This window comes from Panulirus ornatus, chromosome 67 (genome assembly GCF_036320965.1).
Source record: "Panulirus ornatus isolate Po-2019 chromosome 67, ASM3632096v1, whole genome shotgun sequence".
Lineage (NCBI taxonomy): Eukaryota > Metazoa > Arthropoda > Malacostraca > Decapoda > Palinuridae > Panulirus > Panulirus ornatus.
In genome coordinates this window covers 169,866-191,825 of record NC_092290.1, presented here as the reverse complement: position 1 = coordinate 191,825, position 21,960 = coordinate 169,866, and the positions used below count along the sequence as shown (strand labels likewise).

The 21,960-nt window shown below is 41.6% G+C and overlaps 1 protein-coding gene across 4 annotated transcripts in view; it reads right to left on the bottom strand.

Moving 5' to 3' along the window:
- LOC139747054 (sorting nexin-14-like) overlaps positions 1-21,960 on the bottom strand; it is a 163,144-nt gene that overhangs the window by 102,310 nt on the left and 38,874 nt on the right. For all 4 annotated transcript variants that reach the window (XR_011712302.1, XM_071658832.1, XM_071658833.1 and 1 more), the window contains exons 7-8: positions 9,625-9,739; positions 4,636-4,791 (exon numbers count right to left, since the gene is read on the bottom strand). Coding sequence is in view for 3 of the 4 variants with exons in the window: in XM_071658832.1 (XP_071514933.1) it covers positions 4,636-4,791; positions 9,625-9,739 (271 nt within the window). In the remaining variant the exon portion in view is untranslated. The remainder of the gene's footprint in view (positions 1-4,635; positions 4,792-9,624; positions 9,740-21,960) is intronic.

Below are 21,960 nucleotides of genomic sequence, written 5' to 3'. Positions count from 1 at the left end.
TCTTCCTACTCATACACATGCCTTACATTCTCGATAAAGAACTTTTTATTGCTTCTAGCAACTTACCTTCCACACCATATACTCTTAATACCTTCCACAGAGCATCTCTATCGACTTTATCATATACCTTCTCGAGGTCCATAAATGCTACTTACAAATCCATCTGTTTTTCTAAGTATTTCTCACATATTCTTCAAAGCAAACACCTGATCCACACATCTTATACCACTTCTGAAACCACACTGCTCTTCCCCAATCTAATGCTATGTACATGCCTTCACCCTCTCAATCAATACCCTCCCATATATTTTCCCAGGAGTGGATCTGGCAGCGGATGGAACCATGGAAGCGGAAGTGGATCATAGGATGGGGGAGGGGGCGAAAATTCTGGGAGCCTTGAAGAATGTGTGGAGGTCGAGAACATTATCTTGGAAAGCAAAAATGGGTATGTTTGAAGGAATAGTGGTTCCAACAATGTTGTATGGTTGCGAGGCGTGGGCTATGGATAGAGTGGTGCGCAGGAGGATGGATGTGCTGGAAATGAGATGTTTGAGGACAATGTGTGGTGTGAGGTGGTTTGATCGAGTAAGTAACGTAAGGGTAAGAGAGATGTGTGGAAATAAAAAGAGCGTGGTTGAGAGAGCAGAAGAGGGTGTTTTGAAATGGTTTGGGCACATGGAGAGAATGAGTGAGGAAAGATTGACTAAGAGGATATATGTGTCGGAGGTGGAGGGAACGTGGAGAAGAGGGAGACCAAATTGGAGGTGGAAAGATGGAGTGAAAAAGATTTTGTGTGATCGGGGCCTGAACATGCAGGAGGGTGAAAGGAGGGCAAGGAATAGAGTGAATTGGAGCGATGTGGTATACCGGGGTTGACGTGCTGTCAGTGGATTGAATCAGGGCATGTGAAGCGTCTGGGGTAAACCATGGAAAGCTGTGTAGGTATGTATATTTGCGTGTGTGGACGTATGTATATACATGTGTATGGGGGTGGGTTGGGCCATTTCTTTCGTCTGTTTCCTTGCGCTACCTCGCAAACGCGGGAGACAGCAGCAAAAAAAAAAAAAAAAAAAAAATATTTTCCCAGGAATACTCAACAAACTTATACCTCTGTAATTTGAGCACTCATCTTCATCCCCTTCACCTTTGTACAATGGCACTATGCAAGCATTCTGCCAATCCTCAGGCACTTCACCATGAACCATACATACATTGAATATCCTTACCAACCAGTCAACAACACAAGTCACCCCTTTTTTAAATAAATTTCACTGCAATACCATCCAAACCTGCTGCCTTGCCAGTTTTCATCTTCTACAAAGCCTTCACTACCTCTTCTCTGTTTACCAAATCATTCTCCCTGACCCTCTCACTTCGCACACCATCTCGACCAAAACACCCTAAATCTGCCACTCTATCATCACACACATTCAACAAACCTTCAAAATACTCACTCCATCTCCTCACTTCACTACTTGTTATTACCTCCCCATTAGCCCCCTTCACCGATGTTCCCATTTGTTCTCTTGTCTTATGCACGTTATTTACCTCCTTCCAAAATATCTTTTCATTCTCCCTAAAATTTAATGATACTCTCTCACTCCAACTCTCATTTGCCCTCTTTTTCACCTCTTGCACCTTTCTCTTGCCCTTCTGCCTCTTTCTTTTTCACATCTCCCAGTCATTTGCACTACTTCTCTGCAAAAATCGTCCAAACGCCTCTCTCTCCTATTCAACAATCTTACCTCATCCCGCCACTGACCACCCCTCCTAATCTGCCCACCTCCCACCTTTCTCATGCCACAGGCATCTTTTGCACAAGCCATCAGTGCTTCCCTACATACATTCCTCCCCCACTCCCCTTGCGATCTTTGCTCTCACCTTTTTCCATTTTGCACTCAATTTCTCCTAGTACTTCCCCACACAAGCCTCCTTTCCAAGCTCACTCAAAAACCTCAACAAATCTTCACCTTCGCCTCCACAAGATAATGATCATACTTCCCTCCAGTTGCCCCTCTCAGCATATTAACATCCAACAGTCTCTCTTTCACGTGCCTATCAATTAACAAGTAATCCAATAACGCTGTCTGGCCATCTCTCCTACTTACATATGTATACTTCTGTATATAACTCTTTTTAAACCAGTTATTTCTGATCACCAGTCCTTTTTCAGCACACAAATCCACAAGCTCTTTACCATTTCCATTTACAACAAGAACACCCCATGTACACCAATTATACCCTCAACTGCCACATTACGCACCTATGCATTCAAATCATCCATCACTATAACCTGGTCTTGTGCATCAAAACTGCTAACACACTCATTCAGCTGCTCCCAAAACACTTGCCTCTCATGATCTTTCTTCTCATGACCAGGTCCATAGGCACCAATAAACACCCATCTTTCTCCATCCACTTTCAATTTTACAAACATATATATTATATCTCCCTGGGTGTCGTAGAAAGCGACTAAAAGGGGAGGGAGCACGGGGCTGGAAATCCTCCCCTCTCATTTCTTTTTTTAATTTTCCAAAAGAAGGAACAGAGAAGAGGGCCAGGTGAGGATGTTCACTCAAAAGCCCAGTCCTCTGTTCTGAACGCTACCTCGCTAATGCAGGAAATGGCGAATAGTATGAAAGAAAATATATTATATATTATCATTATTATTATTATTTTGCTTTGTCGCTGTCTCCTGCGTCTGCGAGGTAGCGCAAGGAAACAGACAAAAGAAATGGCCCAACCCATCCACATACACATGTATATACATACACGTCCACACACGCAAATATACATACCTATACATCTCAATGTACACATATATATACACACACAGACATATACATATATACACATGAACATAATTCATACTGTCTGCCTTTATTTATTTCCATCGCCACCTCGCCACACCTAGAATAACATCCCCCTCCCCACTCTTGTGCGTGAGGTAGCGCTAGGAAAAGACAACAAAGGCCCCATTCGTTCACACTCAGTCTCTAGCTGTCATGCAATAATGCCCGAAACCACAGCTTCCTTCCCACATCCAGGCCCCACAGAACTTTCCATGGTTTACCCCAGATGCTTCACATGCCCTGATTCAATCCATTGACAGCATGTCGACCCCGGTATACCACATCGATCCAATTCACTCTATTCCTTGCCCGCCTTTCACCCTCATGCATGTTCTGGCCCCGATCACTCAAAATCTTTTTCACTCCATCTTTCCACCTCCAATTTGGTCTCCCACTTCTCCTCATTCCCTCCACCTCTGACACATATATCCTCTTGGTCAATCTTTCCTCACTCATTCTCTCCATGTGCCCAAACCATTTCAAAACACCCTCTTCTGCTCTCTCAACCACTCTCTTTTTATTTCCACATATCTCTCTTACCCTTACATTACTTACTCGATCAAACCACCTCACACCACATATTGTCCTCAAACATCTCATTTCCAGCACATCCATCCTCCTGCGCACAACTCTATCCATAGCCCACGCTTCGCAACCATACAACATTGTTGGAACCACTATTCCTTCAAACATACCCATTTTTGCTTTCCGAGATAATGTTCTCGACTTCCACACATTCTTCAGTGATCTTAGACTCTATGCCCTACCCCACCCTATGACTTACTTCCATGGTTTTCCATTCACTGCCCTGTCCACTCACAGATATCTAAAATACTTCACTTCCTCCAATTTTTGTCCATTCAAATTCACACCCTCAATCCTGCTGGACCTAATAACACTGCTTTTATTCACATTCACTCTCAACTTTCTCCTTTCACAAACTCTTCCATTTTCAGTCATCAACTTCTGCAGTTTCAAACTGAACAAGCATGGTGATATCACACATCCTTGATGCAGAGCAAACTTCTCTGAGAACTATTCACTCTAGCAGCTTTCCTCCCACACTTTATATTCTTAATTCCTTCCACAAAGCATCTCTATCAACTCTATCATACGACTTCTCCTTAAATGCTACATACAAATCCATCTATTTTTCTAAATATTTCTCACACACACATTCTTTAAAGCAAACACCTGATCCACACATCCTCTAACAATTCTGGAACCAAAATGCTCCTTTCCAATCCAATACTGTTATGCCTTCATCCTCTCAATGAATATCCTCCCATGCAACTTACCAGATATATTCAACAAACTTATACCTCTGTAGCTTGAACACTTATATTTATCCACAATGCCTTTATACAATGGCACTATACATGCATTTCACCAATCCTCAGGCACCTCACTGTGATCCATACATACACTGAAAATTCTTACTAACCAATCAACAACACAATAACTCAATTTCTTAATAAATTCAACTGCAATACCATCCACTCCAACTACCTTGCTGCATTTCATCCTATGCAAGGAGCCTTTAAAAAGATCCTGAGTAAAAGCAAGACTCTTTCATAGATGATGGTACTAGGGTAATATTGGATGAATACACAAATATGAAGAAATTAAATTTTCATTATCTATTACACTATACTTGAAAGACTTGATCTTTGGGTGCAGAATTCAAAACTGAGTGAAGAATACTAACAGATTAAACAATTAATTATCATCATAAATGGCATCCAACCAAGCAAGATGGCTTTAAACAAAACTTAGAACTCACTCTCTCTAATGTGTGAAACAATGTGAGAAGGGAAGTTGATACGGTCCACTGCAGAGGAGACCATGTAGGTATGGTAAAGTTCCAAGGCTTCATGATGAAGCTGTTCCAGTTGCTCTGGGGTAAGATCAGGGTCTAAGATGTGGCGATTGAAGTCCTCTGTTGAAAATAAATATAAGTATAAACATATCATTGCATATGCTAAAAGAGAGCTAAATAGTACATCTAACGTCACAAACATAATTGTGTTATCCCTGGGGATAGGTGAGAAAGAATACTTCCCATGAATTCCCTGTGTGTTGTAGAAGGTGACTAAAAGGGGAGGGAGTGGGTGGCCGGAAATCCTCCCCTCTCGTTTTTAATTTTCCAAAATAAGGAACAGAGAAGGGGGGCCAAGTGAGGATATTCCCTCTAAGGCTCGGTCCACTGTTCTTAACACTACCTCGCTAATGCTGGAAATGGCAAATATGTACGTAAAAAAAAAAGGTGAGGGAGCAGGGGAAGAGACAGGGTACAAGAGTGGGGGGGAAGAGAGAGGATACAAGAATGAGAGGAGGAGAGTTTATGATTAATCTCAAATCTTCACCTTTCTATTCATAACCAATTTCTTTTCCTGTTAGCCCATTCTAAATCACAAACATCAAGCTCTATTCTGCCTATTCTATTACTTAAAACTTAAAACATCAATTGATCATATCATCTTCCTCTAGTGTCATCTGCAACCCATCACACTATACCTCATTTTACCTATTTGTTAATGCCAGATATCATTTCTAATTTACTTTACCTTTCTGCCCTAGAAGTTCGTTCTATCCTTGTGAAGCTCCTACAGCACTCAGGAAAACATGCCTCATCTACCAGATGGGACCATGTCATAAAGTGTTGTATGTGTGTACCTCTAATTGCAGAAAGTGCACAGCAATTGAGTAGTATGTCCTCAGTATTTTCTTTATGGAAGATGCATCATGGGCATGAAGGGTTTTAGGATATCTTGAAATGGAGTTTGTAAAGTAGTTATTTATTTATATATCATCATCAGTAAACAGACGAAGAATGACCCATCCACCCATATACACATACATATATTGGAAAGGAGCAAGTATATTCCTGTGGGTCCACAGGGAAAATGAAACACAATAAGTTCCCAAGTGCACTTTCATATGATAATCACATCATCAGGGGAGATACAAGAAAAAGTCTTGGAGAATCACGTGTCTACCAAATGGCATCCTAGCTACGTCTCTTCATTTTATATCAGCTGACTTATATTTCTCTCTTGTATCTCCCCTGATGATTTGATTATTACATGAAAGTGCACTTCGGAACTTATCGTGTTTCATTTTTCCTGTGGACTCATAGGAGCATATATATATATATATATATATATATATATATATATATATATATATATATATATATATATATATCTTTTCTTTCATACTATTCGCCATTTCCCGCGATAGCGAGGTAGCGTTAAGAACAGAGGACTGGGCCTTTGAGGGCATATCCTCACCTGACCCCCTTCTCTGTTCCTTCTTTTGGAAGAAGAAAAAAAAAAAAAAAAAAAAAAGTGAGGGGAGGATTTCCAGCCCCCCGCTTTGTCGCCCGCGTTTGCGAGGTAGCGCAAGGAAACAGATGAAAGAAATGGCCCAACCCACCCCCATACACATGTATATACATACACGTCCACACACGCAAATATACATACCTACACAGCTTTCCATGGTTTACCCCAGATGCTTCACATGCCCTGATTCAATCCACTGACAGCACATCAACCCCGGTATACCACATCGATCCAATTCACTCTATTCCTTGCCCTCCTTTCACCCTCCTGCATGTTCAGGCCGCGATCACACAAAATCTTTTTCACTCCATCTTTCCACCTCCAATTTGGTCTCCCACTTCTCCTCGTTCCCTCCACCTCCGACACATATATCCTCTTGGTCAATCTTTCCTCACTCATTCTCTCCATGTGCCCAAACCATTTCAAAACACCCTCTTCTGCTCTCTCAACAACGCTCTTTTTATTTCCACACATCTCTCTCACCCTTACGTTACTTACTCGATCAAACCACCTCACACCACACATTGTCCTCAAACATCTCATTTCCAGCACATCCATCCTCCTGCGCACAACTCTATCCATAGCCCACGCCTCGCAACCATACAAAATTGTTGGAACCACTATTCCTTCAAACATACCCATTTTTGCTTTCCGAGATAATATTCTCGACTTCCACACATTCTTCAAGGCTCCCAGAATTTTCGCCCCCTCCCCCACCCTATGATCCACTTCCGCTTCCATGGTTCCATCCGCTGCCAGATCCACTCCCAGATATCTAAAACACTTCACTTCCTCCAGTTTTTCTCCATTCAAACTCACCTCCCAATTGACTTGACCCTCAACCCTACTGTACCTAATAACCTTGCTCTTATTCACATTTACTCTTAACTTTCTTCTTTCACACACTTTACCAAACTCAGTCACCAGCTTCTGCAGTTTCTCACATGAATCAGCCACCAGCGCTGTATCATCAGCGAACAACAACTGACTCACTTCCCAAGCTCTCTCATCCACAACAGACTTCATACTTGCCCCTCTTTCCAAAACTCTTGCATTCACCTCCCTAACAACCCCGTCCATAAACAAATTAAACTACCATGGAGACATCACACACCCCTGCCGCAAACCTACATTCACTGAGAACCAGTCACTTTCCTCTCTTCCTACACGTACACATGCCTTACATCCTCGATAAAAACTTTTCACTGCTTCTAACAACTTGCCTCCCACACCATATATTCTTAATACCTTCCACAGAGCATCTCTATCAACTCTATCATATGCCTTCTCCAGATCCATAAATGCTACATACAAATCCATATGCTTTTCTAAGTATTTCTCACATACATTCTTCAAAGCAAACACCTGATCCACACATCCTCTACCACTTCTGAAACCACACTGCTCTTCCCCAATCTGATGCTCTGTACATGCCTTCACCCTCTCAATCAATACCCTCCCATATAATTTACCAGGAATACTCAACAAACTTATACCTCTGTAATTTGAGCACTCACTCTTATCCCCTTTGCCTTTGTACAATGGCACTATGCACGCATTCCGCCAATCCTCAGGCACCTCACCATGAGTCATACATACATTAAATAACCTTACCAACCAGTCAACAATACAGTCACCCCCTTTTTTAATAAATTCCACTGCAATACCATCCAAACCTGCTGCCTTGCCGGCTTTCATCTTCCGCAAAGCTTTTACTACCTCTTCTCTGTTTACCAAATAATTTTCCCTAACCCTCTCACTTTGCACACCACCTCGACCAAAACACCCTATATCTGCCACTCGATCATCAAACACATTCAACAAACCTTCAAAATACTCACTCCATCTCCTTCTCACATCACCACTACTTGTTATCACCTCTCCATTTGCGCCCTTCACTGAAGTTCCCATTTGCTTCCTTGTCTTACGCACTTTATTTACCTCCTTCCAGAACATCTTTTTATTCTCCCTAAAATTTAATGATACTCTCTCACCCCAACTCTCATTTGCCCTTTTTTTCACCTCTTGCACCTTTCTCTTGACCTCCTGTCTCTTTCTTTTATACATCTCCCACTCAATTGCATTTTTTCCCTGCAAAAATCGTCCAAATGCCTCTCTCTTCTCTTTCACTAATACTCTTACTTCTTCATCCCACCACTCAGTACCCTTTCTAATCAACCCACCTCCCACTCTTCTCATGCCACAAGCATCTTTTGCGCAATCCATCACTGATTCCCTAAATACATCCCATTCCTCCCCCACTCCCCTTACTTCCATTGTTCTCATCTTCTTCCATTCTGTATATATATATATATATATATATATATATATATATATATATATATATATTTTTTTTTGCTTTGTCGCTGTCTCCTGCATTTGCGAGGTAGCGCAAGGAAACAGACGAAAGAAGTGGCCCAACCCACCCCCATACACATGTATATACATACGTCCACACACGCAAATATACATACCTACACAGCTTTCCATGGTTTACCCCAGACGCTTCACATGCCCTGATTCAATCCACTGACAGCACGTCAACCCCGGTATACCACATCGATCCAATTCACTCTATTCCTTGCCCTCCTTTCACCCTCCTGCATGTTCAGGCCCCGATCACACAAAATCTTTTTCACTCCATCTTTCCACCTCCAATTTGGTCTCCCACTTCTCCTCGTTCCCTCCACCTCCGACACATATATCCTCTTGGTCAATCTTTCCTCACTCATTCTCTCCATGTGCCCAAACCATTTCAAAACACCCTCTTCTGCTCTCTCAACCACGCTCTTTTTATTTCCACACATCTCTCTTACCCTTACGTTACTTACTCGATCAAACCACCTCGATGCTTCGATATGTTGTAGTATGTTATGTCCCTGTAATCTCATAACCATGAACATAAAAATGTGACAGCATTCGGGAGAAGTCAGTATAGAGGCCTAGCAAGATAAAAGTTTGTTCTCCATTTAAACAATGTATTCTTCTCTCATTCTGTTATCTGTGTTCACAAAGATTTATGCCAATACATAGTAAATCTCCAGCTCCATCCTGAGTTTTTCTACTACCATGATCTACTCATTTGTCAATATGATTTCATTATATATAAGTATACCAGATGAATGAAAATTCACAGAATGAAATCAAGAAGTTGCAAGTTAAGGGATTACAGATATCTAAAACATGAAAATAATTTTATAGATATGACTTCTGATAAAAGAGGGAAAACTTAATACAGTTTCAATATCGTACATTTACACATAAAAATCTATGTTTTGATGCATCACCTCTTGACAAAATTTAACAAACATAACAATCTAAAAAACTGTATGCACTAGAACAGAGAGCTGATAACACTAACTTTCCATACCATGGCAATAGCATTAACATTTCATTAACATATTACATTACAAAGCACAACCTACCTACGGCCAGGCAAAACTGAAGGATATTAATAGCCCCTTCTTCCTTCAAAAAAGTGTGGAACAAGTACAGCAAATTCTGGTCCTTCAACACTGAAGACAGGTTGCTTCTCAGGACCTTTCAAGAAGAACACAATTATATCAGGACAAAACCAATTTTCATTTAGTAAGATATGCCACAAAAGTTTTTTCTGACACATCAATTGGAAAGTTCAAATTACTATATGTCATGATGCTACGTAACCCATAAAGCATCTTATCATGTTATGAATAACACACTTATATATCAAAAGCTCCATATTGGTGCTACATATTTACAAAATTACATAAGTGCACAGAGCACACAGGTGGTCTGGACTTATTACTTTTCAGAAAAGGCAGCAAAGCAAAGGTTCTCTCTCCATCAAAAATCTCTCTGGCAACAAGCTGTACAGGAAATGGTTAGAAAACAAAATATCTTGCACAACTAAAATGCTTACATGTAGTTACATGTAACCATAAGTGAAAGGTCACTTCAGGCAAGGCCAATTCATCATTGATGGAGAACAGAACGTATAGTTTCAGGGAGAAATTTCTTGCTTCAAAGGAATCCATCATTTCCCTGCTCCTGATTAAAACAATGAAGGAGCCCTATAAATGGGGCCTGAGATTACATAACAAAATAATATTTCATTGCTGTTTGCTATTCCCCACATGAGCATGGTAGAATCAAGGAAAAAAATCCTCCCTTGGCTCCTTCTCCTGTTCCTTCTTCATGAAAGTGTTACTGGAAGGAAACAGTTGCATCCCCTACTCCCATCCCTCTTAGTCATCTTTTCTAGCATGCATGAGATATATGGGCAGTATTCTCTTTCCCCATCTTACAGATAATATATGTGGAGAGTGGATGTGAACGAATGAGACCATTTCCTAGTCTGTTCTTGGTGCTACCACAGTGATGGGAAATGGCACACGCATATATACAAAAAAAAATCATACTTGTCTGTTACTTCCAGCTGTCATGTGTAATGCATCGAAACCTCAGCCCCATATGTCCAACCATGCCCCAAACACCTTCCTATGGTTTCCCACAGCTGCTTCACATGCCCTCTTCAGTCCACCAATAGCACACTGCCCTCTGTATATTACATTGCTCCAAATCACTTTACCTCAAGCATACTTTAAACCTCCTGCATAATCAGACTGAACAGCCATAACATTATTCACTCAATCCTTCCATCTTCAATTCAGTTTCCCCTCTTCTCCTTGTCCCCCCTACTTCTCACACATATAACCTCTTTGTCAACCTTTCCTCACACACTTTCTCCATATGCCCAAACCAATTCAGCATGCCATCTTCAGCTCTCTAAACCATACACTTCTTATTGCCACACCTTTCTCTTACCCTATCATTTCTAACTCAATCAACCTTCCTCATATCACATATCATCTATAAATTATCTTCATTAGTATCCAAGGACTTCTTTCTAAAAGCTTTTGCAGCCTATGGCAGCACTATGTCCAGTAGCTAAGAAATGACTGTACTCCCAAAGATACAGCCTTGCCAAAAGTGACCTTTCACTTACAGTGTAACCTCATTCAGGAGGAGTCCAGTAACACCTGCATATATTATCAATAATGATTATTATTATTTCTTTCTTTTTATTTATTATACTTGGTCGGTCTCCCATGTTAGCAAGGTAGCACAAGGAAACAAACAAAAGAATGGCCCAACCCACCCACATACACATGCATATACATAAATGCCCACACACACACATATACATACCCATACATTTCAACATATACATACATATACATAAAAAGACATATACATATATATATTCATACTTGCTGCATTGATCCATTCCTGTTGCCACCCCGCCACACATGAAACAACACCCCCCTCCCCCCACAAGTGCGCGAGGTAGCGCTAAGAAAAGACAATAAAGGCCACATTCGTTCGCACTCAGTCTCAAGCTGTCATGTGTATTATACCAAAACCACAGCTCTCTATCCACATCCAGGCTCCACAGACCTTTCCATGGCTTACCCCAGATGATTCACATGTCCTGGTTCAATCCAGTGACAGCACGTTGATCCCGGTAAACCAATTGTTCCAATTCACTCTATTCCTTGCAAGCCTTTCACCCTCCTGTGTTTAGGCCCCAATCGCTCAAAATTACTATCTATTTAGATTTATTATACTTTGTCACTGTCTCCCTCGTTATTGAGGTAGCGCAAGGAAACAGACAAAAGAATGGCCCAACCCACCAACATACACATGTATATACATACACGTCCACACACGCACATATACATACCTATACATTTCAACGTATACATATATATATATACATACACAGACATATGCATATGTATATAATTCATACTTGCTGCCTTTATTCGTTCCCGCCGCCACGCATGAAGTGACAACCCCCTCCCTGCAAGTGTGCGAGGTAGCGCTAGGAAAAGACAACAAAGGCTACATTCGTTCACACACTGTCTCTAAATGTCATGTAAAATGCACCAAAACCACAGCTCTCTTTCTACATCCAAGCCCCACAAAACTTTCTATGGTTTACCCCACACGTTTCACATGCCCTGGTTCAATCCACTGACAGCACGTTGACCCCAGTATACAACATCGTTCCAATTCACTCTATTCCTTGCCCACCTTTCACTCTCCTGCGTGTTCAACTCCCCGATCACTCAACATCTTTTTTCACTCCATCCTTTCACCTCTAAATTGGTTTCCTACTTCTCCTCGTTCCCTCCACCTCTGACACATATGTCCTCTTTGTCAATCTTTCCTCACTCATTCTCTCCATGTGACCAAACCATTTCAAAACACCCTCTTCTGCTCTCTCAACCACACTGTTTTTATTACCACACATCTCTCTTACCCTTTCATTACTTAATCAATCAAACCACCTCACACCACATATTGTCCTCAAACATCTCATTTCCAGCACATCCACCCTCCTCCGCACAACTCTATCTATAGGGCATACCTCGCAACAATATAAAATTGTTGGAACCACTATTCCTTCAAACATGCCCATTTTTGCTTTCCAAGATAAAGTTCTCGACTTCCACACGTTTCAACGTTCCCAGAACTTTCGCCCCCTCCCCAACCTGTGACTCACTTCCACTTCCATGGTTCCATCCGCTGCCAAATCCACTCCTAGATATCTAAAACACTTCACTTCCTCCAGTTTTTCTTCATTCAAACTTACCTCCCAACTGACTTGTCCCTCAACCCTGCTGTACCTAATAACCTTGCTCTTATTCACATTTACTCTTCACTTTCTTCTTTCACACACTTTACCAAACTCAGTCACCAGCTTCAGCAGTTTCTCACCAGAATCAGCCACCAGCGCTGCATCATCAGCGAACAACAACTGACTCACTTCCAAAGCCCTCTCATCCACAACAGACTGCATACTTGCCCCTCTCTCCAAAACTCTTCCATTCAACTCCCAAACAACCCCATCCATAAACAAATTAAACAACCATGGAGACATCACGCACCCCTGCTGCAAACCGAAATTCACAGAGAACCAATCACTTCCCTCTCTTCCTACTCGTACACATGCCTTACATCTTCGATAAAAACTTTTCACTGCTTCCAGAGACTTGCCTTCCACACCAGATATTCTTAATACCTTCCACAGAGCATCTATATCAACTTTATCATATGCCTTTTCCAGATCCATAAATGCTACATACAAATCCATTTGTTTTTCTAAGTATTTCTCACATACATTCTTCAAAACAAACACCTGATCCACACATCCTCTACCACTTCTGAAACCACACTGCTCTTCCCCAATCTGATGCTCTGTACATGCTTTCACTGTCTCAATCAATACCCTCCCATATAATTTACCAGGAATACTCAACAAACTTTTACCTCTGTAATTTGAGCATTCACTTTTATTCCCTTTGCCTTTGTACATGCATGCATTCTGCCAATCCTCAGGCACCTCACCATGAGTCATATATACATTAAATATCCTTACCAACCAGTCAACAACACAGTCACCCCCTTTTTTAATAAATTCCACTGCAATACCATCCAAACCCGCTGCCTTGCCAGCTTTCATTTTCCGCGAAGCTTTTACTACCTCTTCTCTGTTTACCAAATCATTCTCCTTAATCCTTTCACTTCGCACACCACCTCGACCACAACACCCTATATCTGCCACTCTATCCTCTATCACATTCAACAAACCTTCAAAATACTCACACCATCTCCTCCTCACATCACAACTACTTGTCATTACCTCCCCATTAGCCACCTTCACCGATATTCCCATCTGTTCTCTTGTCTTACGCACTTTATTTACCTCCTTCCAAAACATCTTTTTATTCTCCAAAATTTAATGATACTCTCTCACCCTAACTCTCATTTGCCCTCTTTTTCACCTCTTGCACCTTTCTCTTGACCTCCTGCCTCTTTCTTTTATACATCTCCCAGTCATCTGCATTATTTCCCTGCAAAACTCGTCCAAATGCCTCTCTCTTCTCTTTCACTAATAATCCTACTTCTTCATCCCACCACTCACTACCCTTCCTAATCTGCCCTCCTCCCATGCTTCTCATGTCACAAGCATCTTTTGCACAAGCCATCACTGCTTCCCTAAATACATCCCATTCCTCCCCTACTCCCCTTATGTCCTTTGCGCTCACCTTTTTCCATTCCACACTCAGTCTCTCTTGGTACTTTCTCACACACGTCTCCTCCCCAAGCTCACTTACTCTCACAACTCTCTTCACCCCAACATTCTCTCTTCTTTTCCAAAAACCTCTATAAATCTTCACCTTCGCCTTCACAAGATAATGATCAGACGTCCCTCCAGTTGCACCTCTCAGCACATTAACATCCAAAAGTCTCTTTTTCATGTGCCTATCAATTAACATGTAATCCAATAACGCTCTCTGGCCATCTCTCCTACTTACATACATATACTTATGTATATCTCTCTTTTTAAACCAGGTATTCCCAATCACCAGTCCTTTTTCAGCACATAAATCTACAAGCTCTTCACCATTTCCATTTACAACACTGAACACCCCATATACACCAATTATTCCCTCAACTGCCACATCACTCACCTTTGCATTCAAATCACCCATCACTATAACCCGGTCTCGTGCATCAAAACCACTAACACACTCACTCAGCTGCTCCCAAAACACTTGCCTCTCATGATCTTTCTTCTCATGCCCTGGTGCATAGGCACCAATAATCACCCATATCTCTCCATCCACTTTCAGTTTTACCCATATCAATCTAGAGTTTACTTTCTTCCACTCTATCACATACTCCCACCACTCCTGTTTCAGGAGTAGTGCTACTCCTTCCCTTGCTCCTGTCCTCTCACGAACCCCTGACTTTACTCCCAAATCATCCCCAAACCACTCTTCCCCTTTACCCTTAAGCTTCATTTCACTCAAGAGCCAAAACATCCAGGTTCCTTTCCTCAAACATACTACCTATCTCCCTTTTTTCTCATCATGGTTACATCCCCACACATTTAGACACCCCAATCTGAGCCTTCGAGGAGGATGAGCACTCCTCGCGTGACTCCTTCTTCTGTTTCCCCTTTTAGAAAGTTAAAATACGAGGGGAGGGTTTCTAGCCCCTGGCTCGTGTCACCTTTAGTTGCTTTTTATGACACATGAGGAATGCGTGGGAAGTATTCTTTCTCCCCTATCCCCAGGGATATTTATTCATTTATTATCTATTTTGCTTTGTCGCTGTCTCCAGCGTTTGCGAGGTAGCGCAAGGAAACAGACGAAAGAAATGGCCCAACCCACCCCCATACACATGTATATACATACACGTCCACACACGCAAATATACATACCTATACATCTCAATGTACACATATATATACACACACAGACACATACATATATACCCATGCACACAATTCACACTGTCTGCCTTTATTCATTCCCATTGCCACCTCGCCACACATGGAATATCATCCCCCTCCCCCCTCATGTGTGCGAGGTAGCGCTAGGAAAAGACAACAAAGGCCCCATTCGTTCACACTCAGTCTCTAGCTGTCATGCAATAATGCCCAAAACCACAGCTCTCTTTCCACATCCAGGCCCCACACAACTTTCCATGGTTTACCCCAGATGCTTCACATGCCCTGATTCAATCCACTGACAGCACGTCAACCCCGGTATACCACATCGATCCAATTCACTCTATTCCTCGCCCACCTTTCACCCTCCTGCATGTTCAGGCCCTGATCACTCAAAATCTTTTTCACTCCATCTTTCCACCTCCAATTTGGCCTCCCAGGGATATATGTGTATATATATGTATATATGTATTTAGGGAAGCAGTGATGGCTTGCGCAAAAGATGCTTGTGGCATGAGAAGCGTGGGAGGTGGGTTGATTAGAAAAGGTAGTGAGTGGTGGGATGAAGAAGTAAGATTATTAGTGAAAGAGAAAAGAGAGGCATTTGGACGATTTTTGCAAGAAAAAAATGCAAATGAGTGGGAGAGGTATAAAAGAAAGAGGCAGGAGGTCAAGAGAAAGGTGCAAGAAGTGAAAAAGAGGGCAAAGGAGAGTTGGGGTGAGAGAGTATCATTAAATTTTAGGGAGAATAAAAAGATGTTTTGGAAGGAGGTAAACAAAGTGCATAAGACAAGGGAGCATATGGGAACTTCAGTGAAGGGGGCTAATGGGGAGGTGATAACAAGTAGTGGTGATGTGAGAAGGAGATGGAGTGAGTATTTTGAAGGTTTGTTGAATGTGTTTGATGATAGAGTGGCAGATATAGGGTGTTTTGGTCGAGGTGGTGTGCAAAGTGAGAGGGTTAGGGAAAATGATTTGGTAAATAGAGAAGAGGTAGTAAAAGCTTTACGGAAGATGAAAGCCGGCAAGGCAGCAGGTTTGGATGGCATTGCAGTGGAACTTATTAAAAAAGGGGGTGACTGTATTGTTGACTGGTTGGTAAGATTATTTAATGTATGCATGATTCATGGTGAGGTGCCTGAGGATTGGCAGAATGCTTGCATAGTGCCATTGTACAAAAGCAAAGGGGATAAGAGTGAGTGCTCAAATTACAGAGGTATAAGTTTGTTGAGCATTCCTGGTAAATTATATGGGAGGGTATTGATTGAGAGGGTGAAGGCATGTACAGAGCATCAGATTGGGGAAGAGCAGTGTGGTTTCAGAAGTGGTAGAGGATGTGTGGATCAGGTGTTTGCTTTGAAGAATGTATGTGAGAAATACTTAGAAAAACAAATGGATTTGTATGTAGCATGTATGGATCTGGAGAAGGCACATGATAGAGTTGATAGAGATGCTCCGTGGAAGGTTTTAAGAATATATGGTGTGGGAGGCAAGTTGTTAGAAGCAGTGAAAAGTTTTTATCGAGGATGTAAGGCATGTGTACGTGTAGGAAGAGAGGAAAGTGATTGGTTCTCAGTGAATGTGGGTTTGCGGCAAGGGTGTGTGATGTCTCCATGGTTGTTTGATTTGTTTATGGATGGGGTTGTTAGGGAGGTGAATGCAAGAGTTTTGGAAAGAAGGGGCAAGTATGCAGTCTGTTGTGGATGAGAGAGCTTGGGAAGTGAGTCAGTTGTTGTTCGCTGATGATACAGCGCTGGTGGCTGATTCATGTAAGAAACTGCAGAAGCTGGTGACTGAGTTTGGTAAAGTGTGTGAACTAAAGAAAGTTAAGAGTAAATGTGAAAAAGAGCAAGGTTATTAGGTACAGTAGGGTTGAGGATCGAGTCAATTGGGAGGTAAGTTTGAATGGAGAAAAACTGAAGGAAGTAAAGTGTTTTAGATATCTGGGAGTGGATCTGGCAGCGGATGGAACCATGGAAGCAGAAGTGAATCACAGGGTGGGGGAGGGGGTGAAAATTCTGGGAGCCTTGAAGAATGTTTGGAAGTTGAGAACATTATCTCGGAAAGCAAAAATGGGTATGTTTGAAGGAATAGTAGTTCCAACAATGTTGTATGGTTGCGAGGCGTGGGCTATGGATAGAGTTGTGCGCAGGAGGGTGGATGTGCTGGAAATGAGATGTTTGAGGACAATATGTGGTGTGAGGTGGTTTGATCGAGTAAGTAATGTAGGGTAAGAGAGATGTGTGGAAATAAAAAGAGTGTGGTTGAGAGAGCAGAAGAGGGTGTTTTGAAATGGTTTGGTCACATGGAGAAAATGAGTGAGGAAAGATTGACCAAGAGGATATATGTGTCAGAGGTGGAGGGAACGAGGAGAAGTGGGAGACCAAATTGGAGGTGGAAAGATGGAGTGAAAAAGATTTTGAGTGATCAGGGCCTGAACATGCAGGAGGGTGAAAGGCGTGCAAGGAATAGAGTGAATTGGATCGATGTGGTATACCAGGGTCGACGTGCTGTCAATGGATTGAATCAGGGCATGTGAAGCGTCTGGGGTAAACCATGGAAAGTTGTGTGGGGCCTGGATGTGGATAGGGAGCTGTGGTTTCGGTGCATTATTACATGACAGCTAGAGACTGAGTGTGAACGAATGGGGCCTTTGGTGTCTTTTCCTAGCGCTACCTCGCACACATGAGGGGGGAGGGGGTTGTTATTCCATGTGTGGCGAGGTGGCGATGGGAACAAATAAAGGCAGACAGTATGAATTATGTACACGTGTATATATGTATATGTCTGTGTGTGTATATATATGTGCACATTGAGATGTATAGGTATGTATATTTGCGTGTGTGGACGTGTATGTATATACATGTGTATGTGGGTGGGTTGGGCCATTCTTTCGTCTGTTCCTTCCACTACCCCGCTAACGCGGGAGACAGCGACAAAGCAAAATAAATAATGAATAAATATATGTATATATGAATGGATGGGCCATTGTTCGTTTGTTCCCTGGCGGTACATCGCTGAAGCGGTAAATGGCGATTGAGTACAATAAAATAATAAATAAATACATATTCTCCATTTTCCATGTCAACAAGGTAGTGTCAAGAACAAATGACTGAGCTTTAGTGTGAAAAATCATCACATGACCCCCTTCTGTGTTCCTTCTTCTGATAAAGTAAAACAAGGGGAGATTTTCAAGCCCAACCACTCCTACCCATTTTAGTTGCCTTTTACGACACGCATGGAAGTATTCTTTCTCTCTTCTCCCCAGGGATACCGACACCCAGGGATAATTACCCAGCACATCCTCACCCAAAAAATCCTTGACACCATCCTTCACAATGACAAAATATGGTTGGTCATTCTCATAGCCAGTAGCCATGAATAAGTCACTCACAATGGCATCACCTCTAAAATACTTTATGGTGGAGTCTCCTAAGGAATAGTTTTTTCCCTAAATCTCTTCAATCTCTTCCAAAATGGCATCCAGATCTCAAATACACTTTAGACAAAGGATGTCCACCCAAACAAATAAATAAGGTTGATTTTTGGGACATTATAAGATATTTAGCCTTACTGAAGGAGTCAGAAGAACTAATTGGAGCTAGAATCAAAGGATGGAATCTAATTGCTCCAAAGACAACATTTTACAGGTACAGACATTATGAGAAATGGCTTGTCATATTTTCCTCAAAACATGGATCATTGGTTTACCGCAAAAATATACCAGGTCTGGTAAACACTATGTGAAAAGACTACTAATCTTGTGAATGGCATCTATAAACTGATTATGCCACCTGTGTCAGGTATGGTGAACATTGAAGGAAAACTGTCAATCTTGTAAGTGGCAACTTCTTTCTGATTCTTGCAAGAAATGTTAAAAAGCTGCTCAACTACAAGGATCTGCAAAAATTAAAGCTCACCCATTCATGGACCATAAAAGTATACTGATATCACTTCACATACAGCTTGGATCAACGAGAAACCTCATCAAAGGGCTTAACAAAGAAGAGTTGGGTACCTATGTTGTCTGTCCCCTCAATGAAGCATTGCTGAAATGAAGGACAGGTTATTTGTAGGTTCTTAAATGTCTGAGGATGCACTCAATGATCTCATATGAAAAGTATGCTTTGCTATCTTTTATGGTTGTCAATATCAACTTCCTAAGAAACAGTAAGTCTGAAAACCACAAATAAGTAGCTGAAGACTTTGTTAGAAAGTATATCATTTTGGGTTATAACAAGAATCCTACAATACACTTCTCATTTTGCTTTAAAACAAAAAAAAAAAAAAAAAAAAAAAAAAAAAAAAAAACGATGGTGCCATATGCAAGTACACAAGAAACAGGGTGAAAGATTCCCCTGTCATTTTCATTTTGGATATAGAAAGCTCTAATGCTTTCAATTCTTTTCTTTCATTCTTGTTTGTCATTTCCTGCATTAGCAAGGAACCATCACGACCAGATGAACAAAAGGCCTCAATTGCTCACATCCATTCTCATGCTGTTATGTATAATGCACCAATACCACGTACCCCATCTTCAACCAAGCCCCAAAGACCTTTCTGTGGTTACCCACAGGTGCTTTATGTGCACTAACTCACACCTCTGATAGCAGGTTGCCCTCTGCATAGCATATTGTTCCAAAACACTCTATCCCATGCAGGCTTTCCACATTCCTGCACCTTCAGGCCACGAGCACTCAAAAATATTTTTCATGCCATCTTCCCATCTCCAATTTGGACTCCCCCTTTTCTTTGTCCCCTACACTTCTAACACATATATCTATCCATCTGTCTATCTATATCGATGATGCCTATTCCCTCCAGGAACTCCCTCAGGGGGTGGCCACAGCAAAAAAAGTTTCCACTACTTAGCCTTTAAGACTTCACCCTTAGCATGCCACTGGCAGAGGGAAACCCCAGCACAGTGTTCCCAGAGGTATATATCCTCTTTGTTAACATCTCCTTACTCATTCCCTACATATGTCCATTACATTTCAGCACACCCTCTTCAACTCTCTCAACCATATTCTTCATATTATCATACCTCTCTCTTACTCTGTTGTTACTTATTCATCCTATTTTCACCACACATTGTCCTGAATATTCTATTACCAACATATGCACTATACTTTGTAGATTCTCATCTATAGCCCATGCCTTACATCCATACAACTTTGCAGGGATTACTACACCTCCAAACATAACCATTTTTGTCCTCCCAGATAGTAACCTCTCCACTCATTCCCTAAAGCACTCAGAAACTTTCCCCCCCCCTCATCCAACCTATGACTCACCTCCACTTCCATGGTTCAATTTGCTGCCATGTCCACTCCCAAGAATCTAAAAACCTCACTTCCTTCAAAGCTTCTCCATTCAAACATGTACTTAACCATCCTGTCTAAATGCACTGCTACACCAAATAATCTTGCTTTCACTTACATTTAGTCTCAACTCTCTCCTTTCACAAACTCTCCAAACCTCAAATACCAACTTTTGCAGTTTCTCACTTGAACTGGCCATCAATGCTATGTCACTAGCGAACAACAACTTTCCAGGCCCCCCTCATCCTCCAGCAACTGTATACCTGCTACTCTCTCCAAGAACCTCGCATTTACCTCCCTCATCATCACATCAATAAAACATCAAATAGCTATGGTGACATCAACACACCCATTCCACAGACCCACCTTTATCTGGAACCACTCCCCCTCCCCTACTTGCAAATATCCCTTACTCTCATAATAAAAACTCCTAACTGCTTATAATAGCTTTCCTTCCACACCATATATTCCTAATGCCTTCCATAAAGCATCTGTATCGACCCTATCATACGCCTTCTCCAGGTACATAAGTATCACATACAAGTACTTCTGTTTCTCTTTCTCACACACATTTTTCAAAGCAAAAACAGATCCTTAACCACTTCTGAAACACCATTGTTCCTGCTTAAACTGATGCTCTGTGCATACCAACACCCTCTCAATCACCACTCTCCTGTACAATTTACCAGGTACACTTGAAAAAGTTTTACTTCTGTAATTTAAGCACTGATCTTTGTCCCCTTTACTTTTATACAATGGTATATACATGCATTCTGCCAATCCTTAGGCATAAGCACCTCCTCATGATCTATAAATGCAATGAAAATCCTACCTAACCAATCAACAAAACAGTTACCCCTTTCTTTAGAATTAAACTGCAATACCATTCACCCCACCCAACTTGTCACATTTCATCTTATACAAGGTTTTCATCACCTCCTGCCATGTCTCTATCACTTTACAAAATCTCCCCAACCCAATACCATACATCTCCCACCCTATCATCAAACACATTAAAAAATCCTTCAAGATACTGACTTAATCACCTTGTCTCCTCATCACTGCCTGCAACCACTTTCCCATACGCCGCTTCACTGATGTTCCCATTTGTTCTCTTTTCCTCTTACTATTTACCTCTTTCCAAACATCTTATT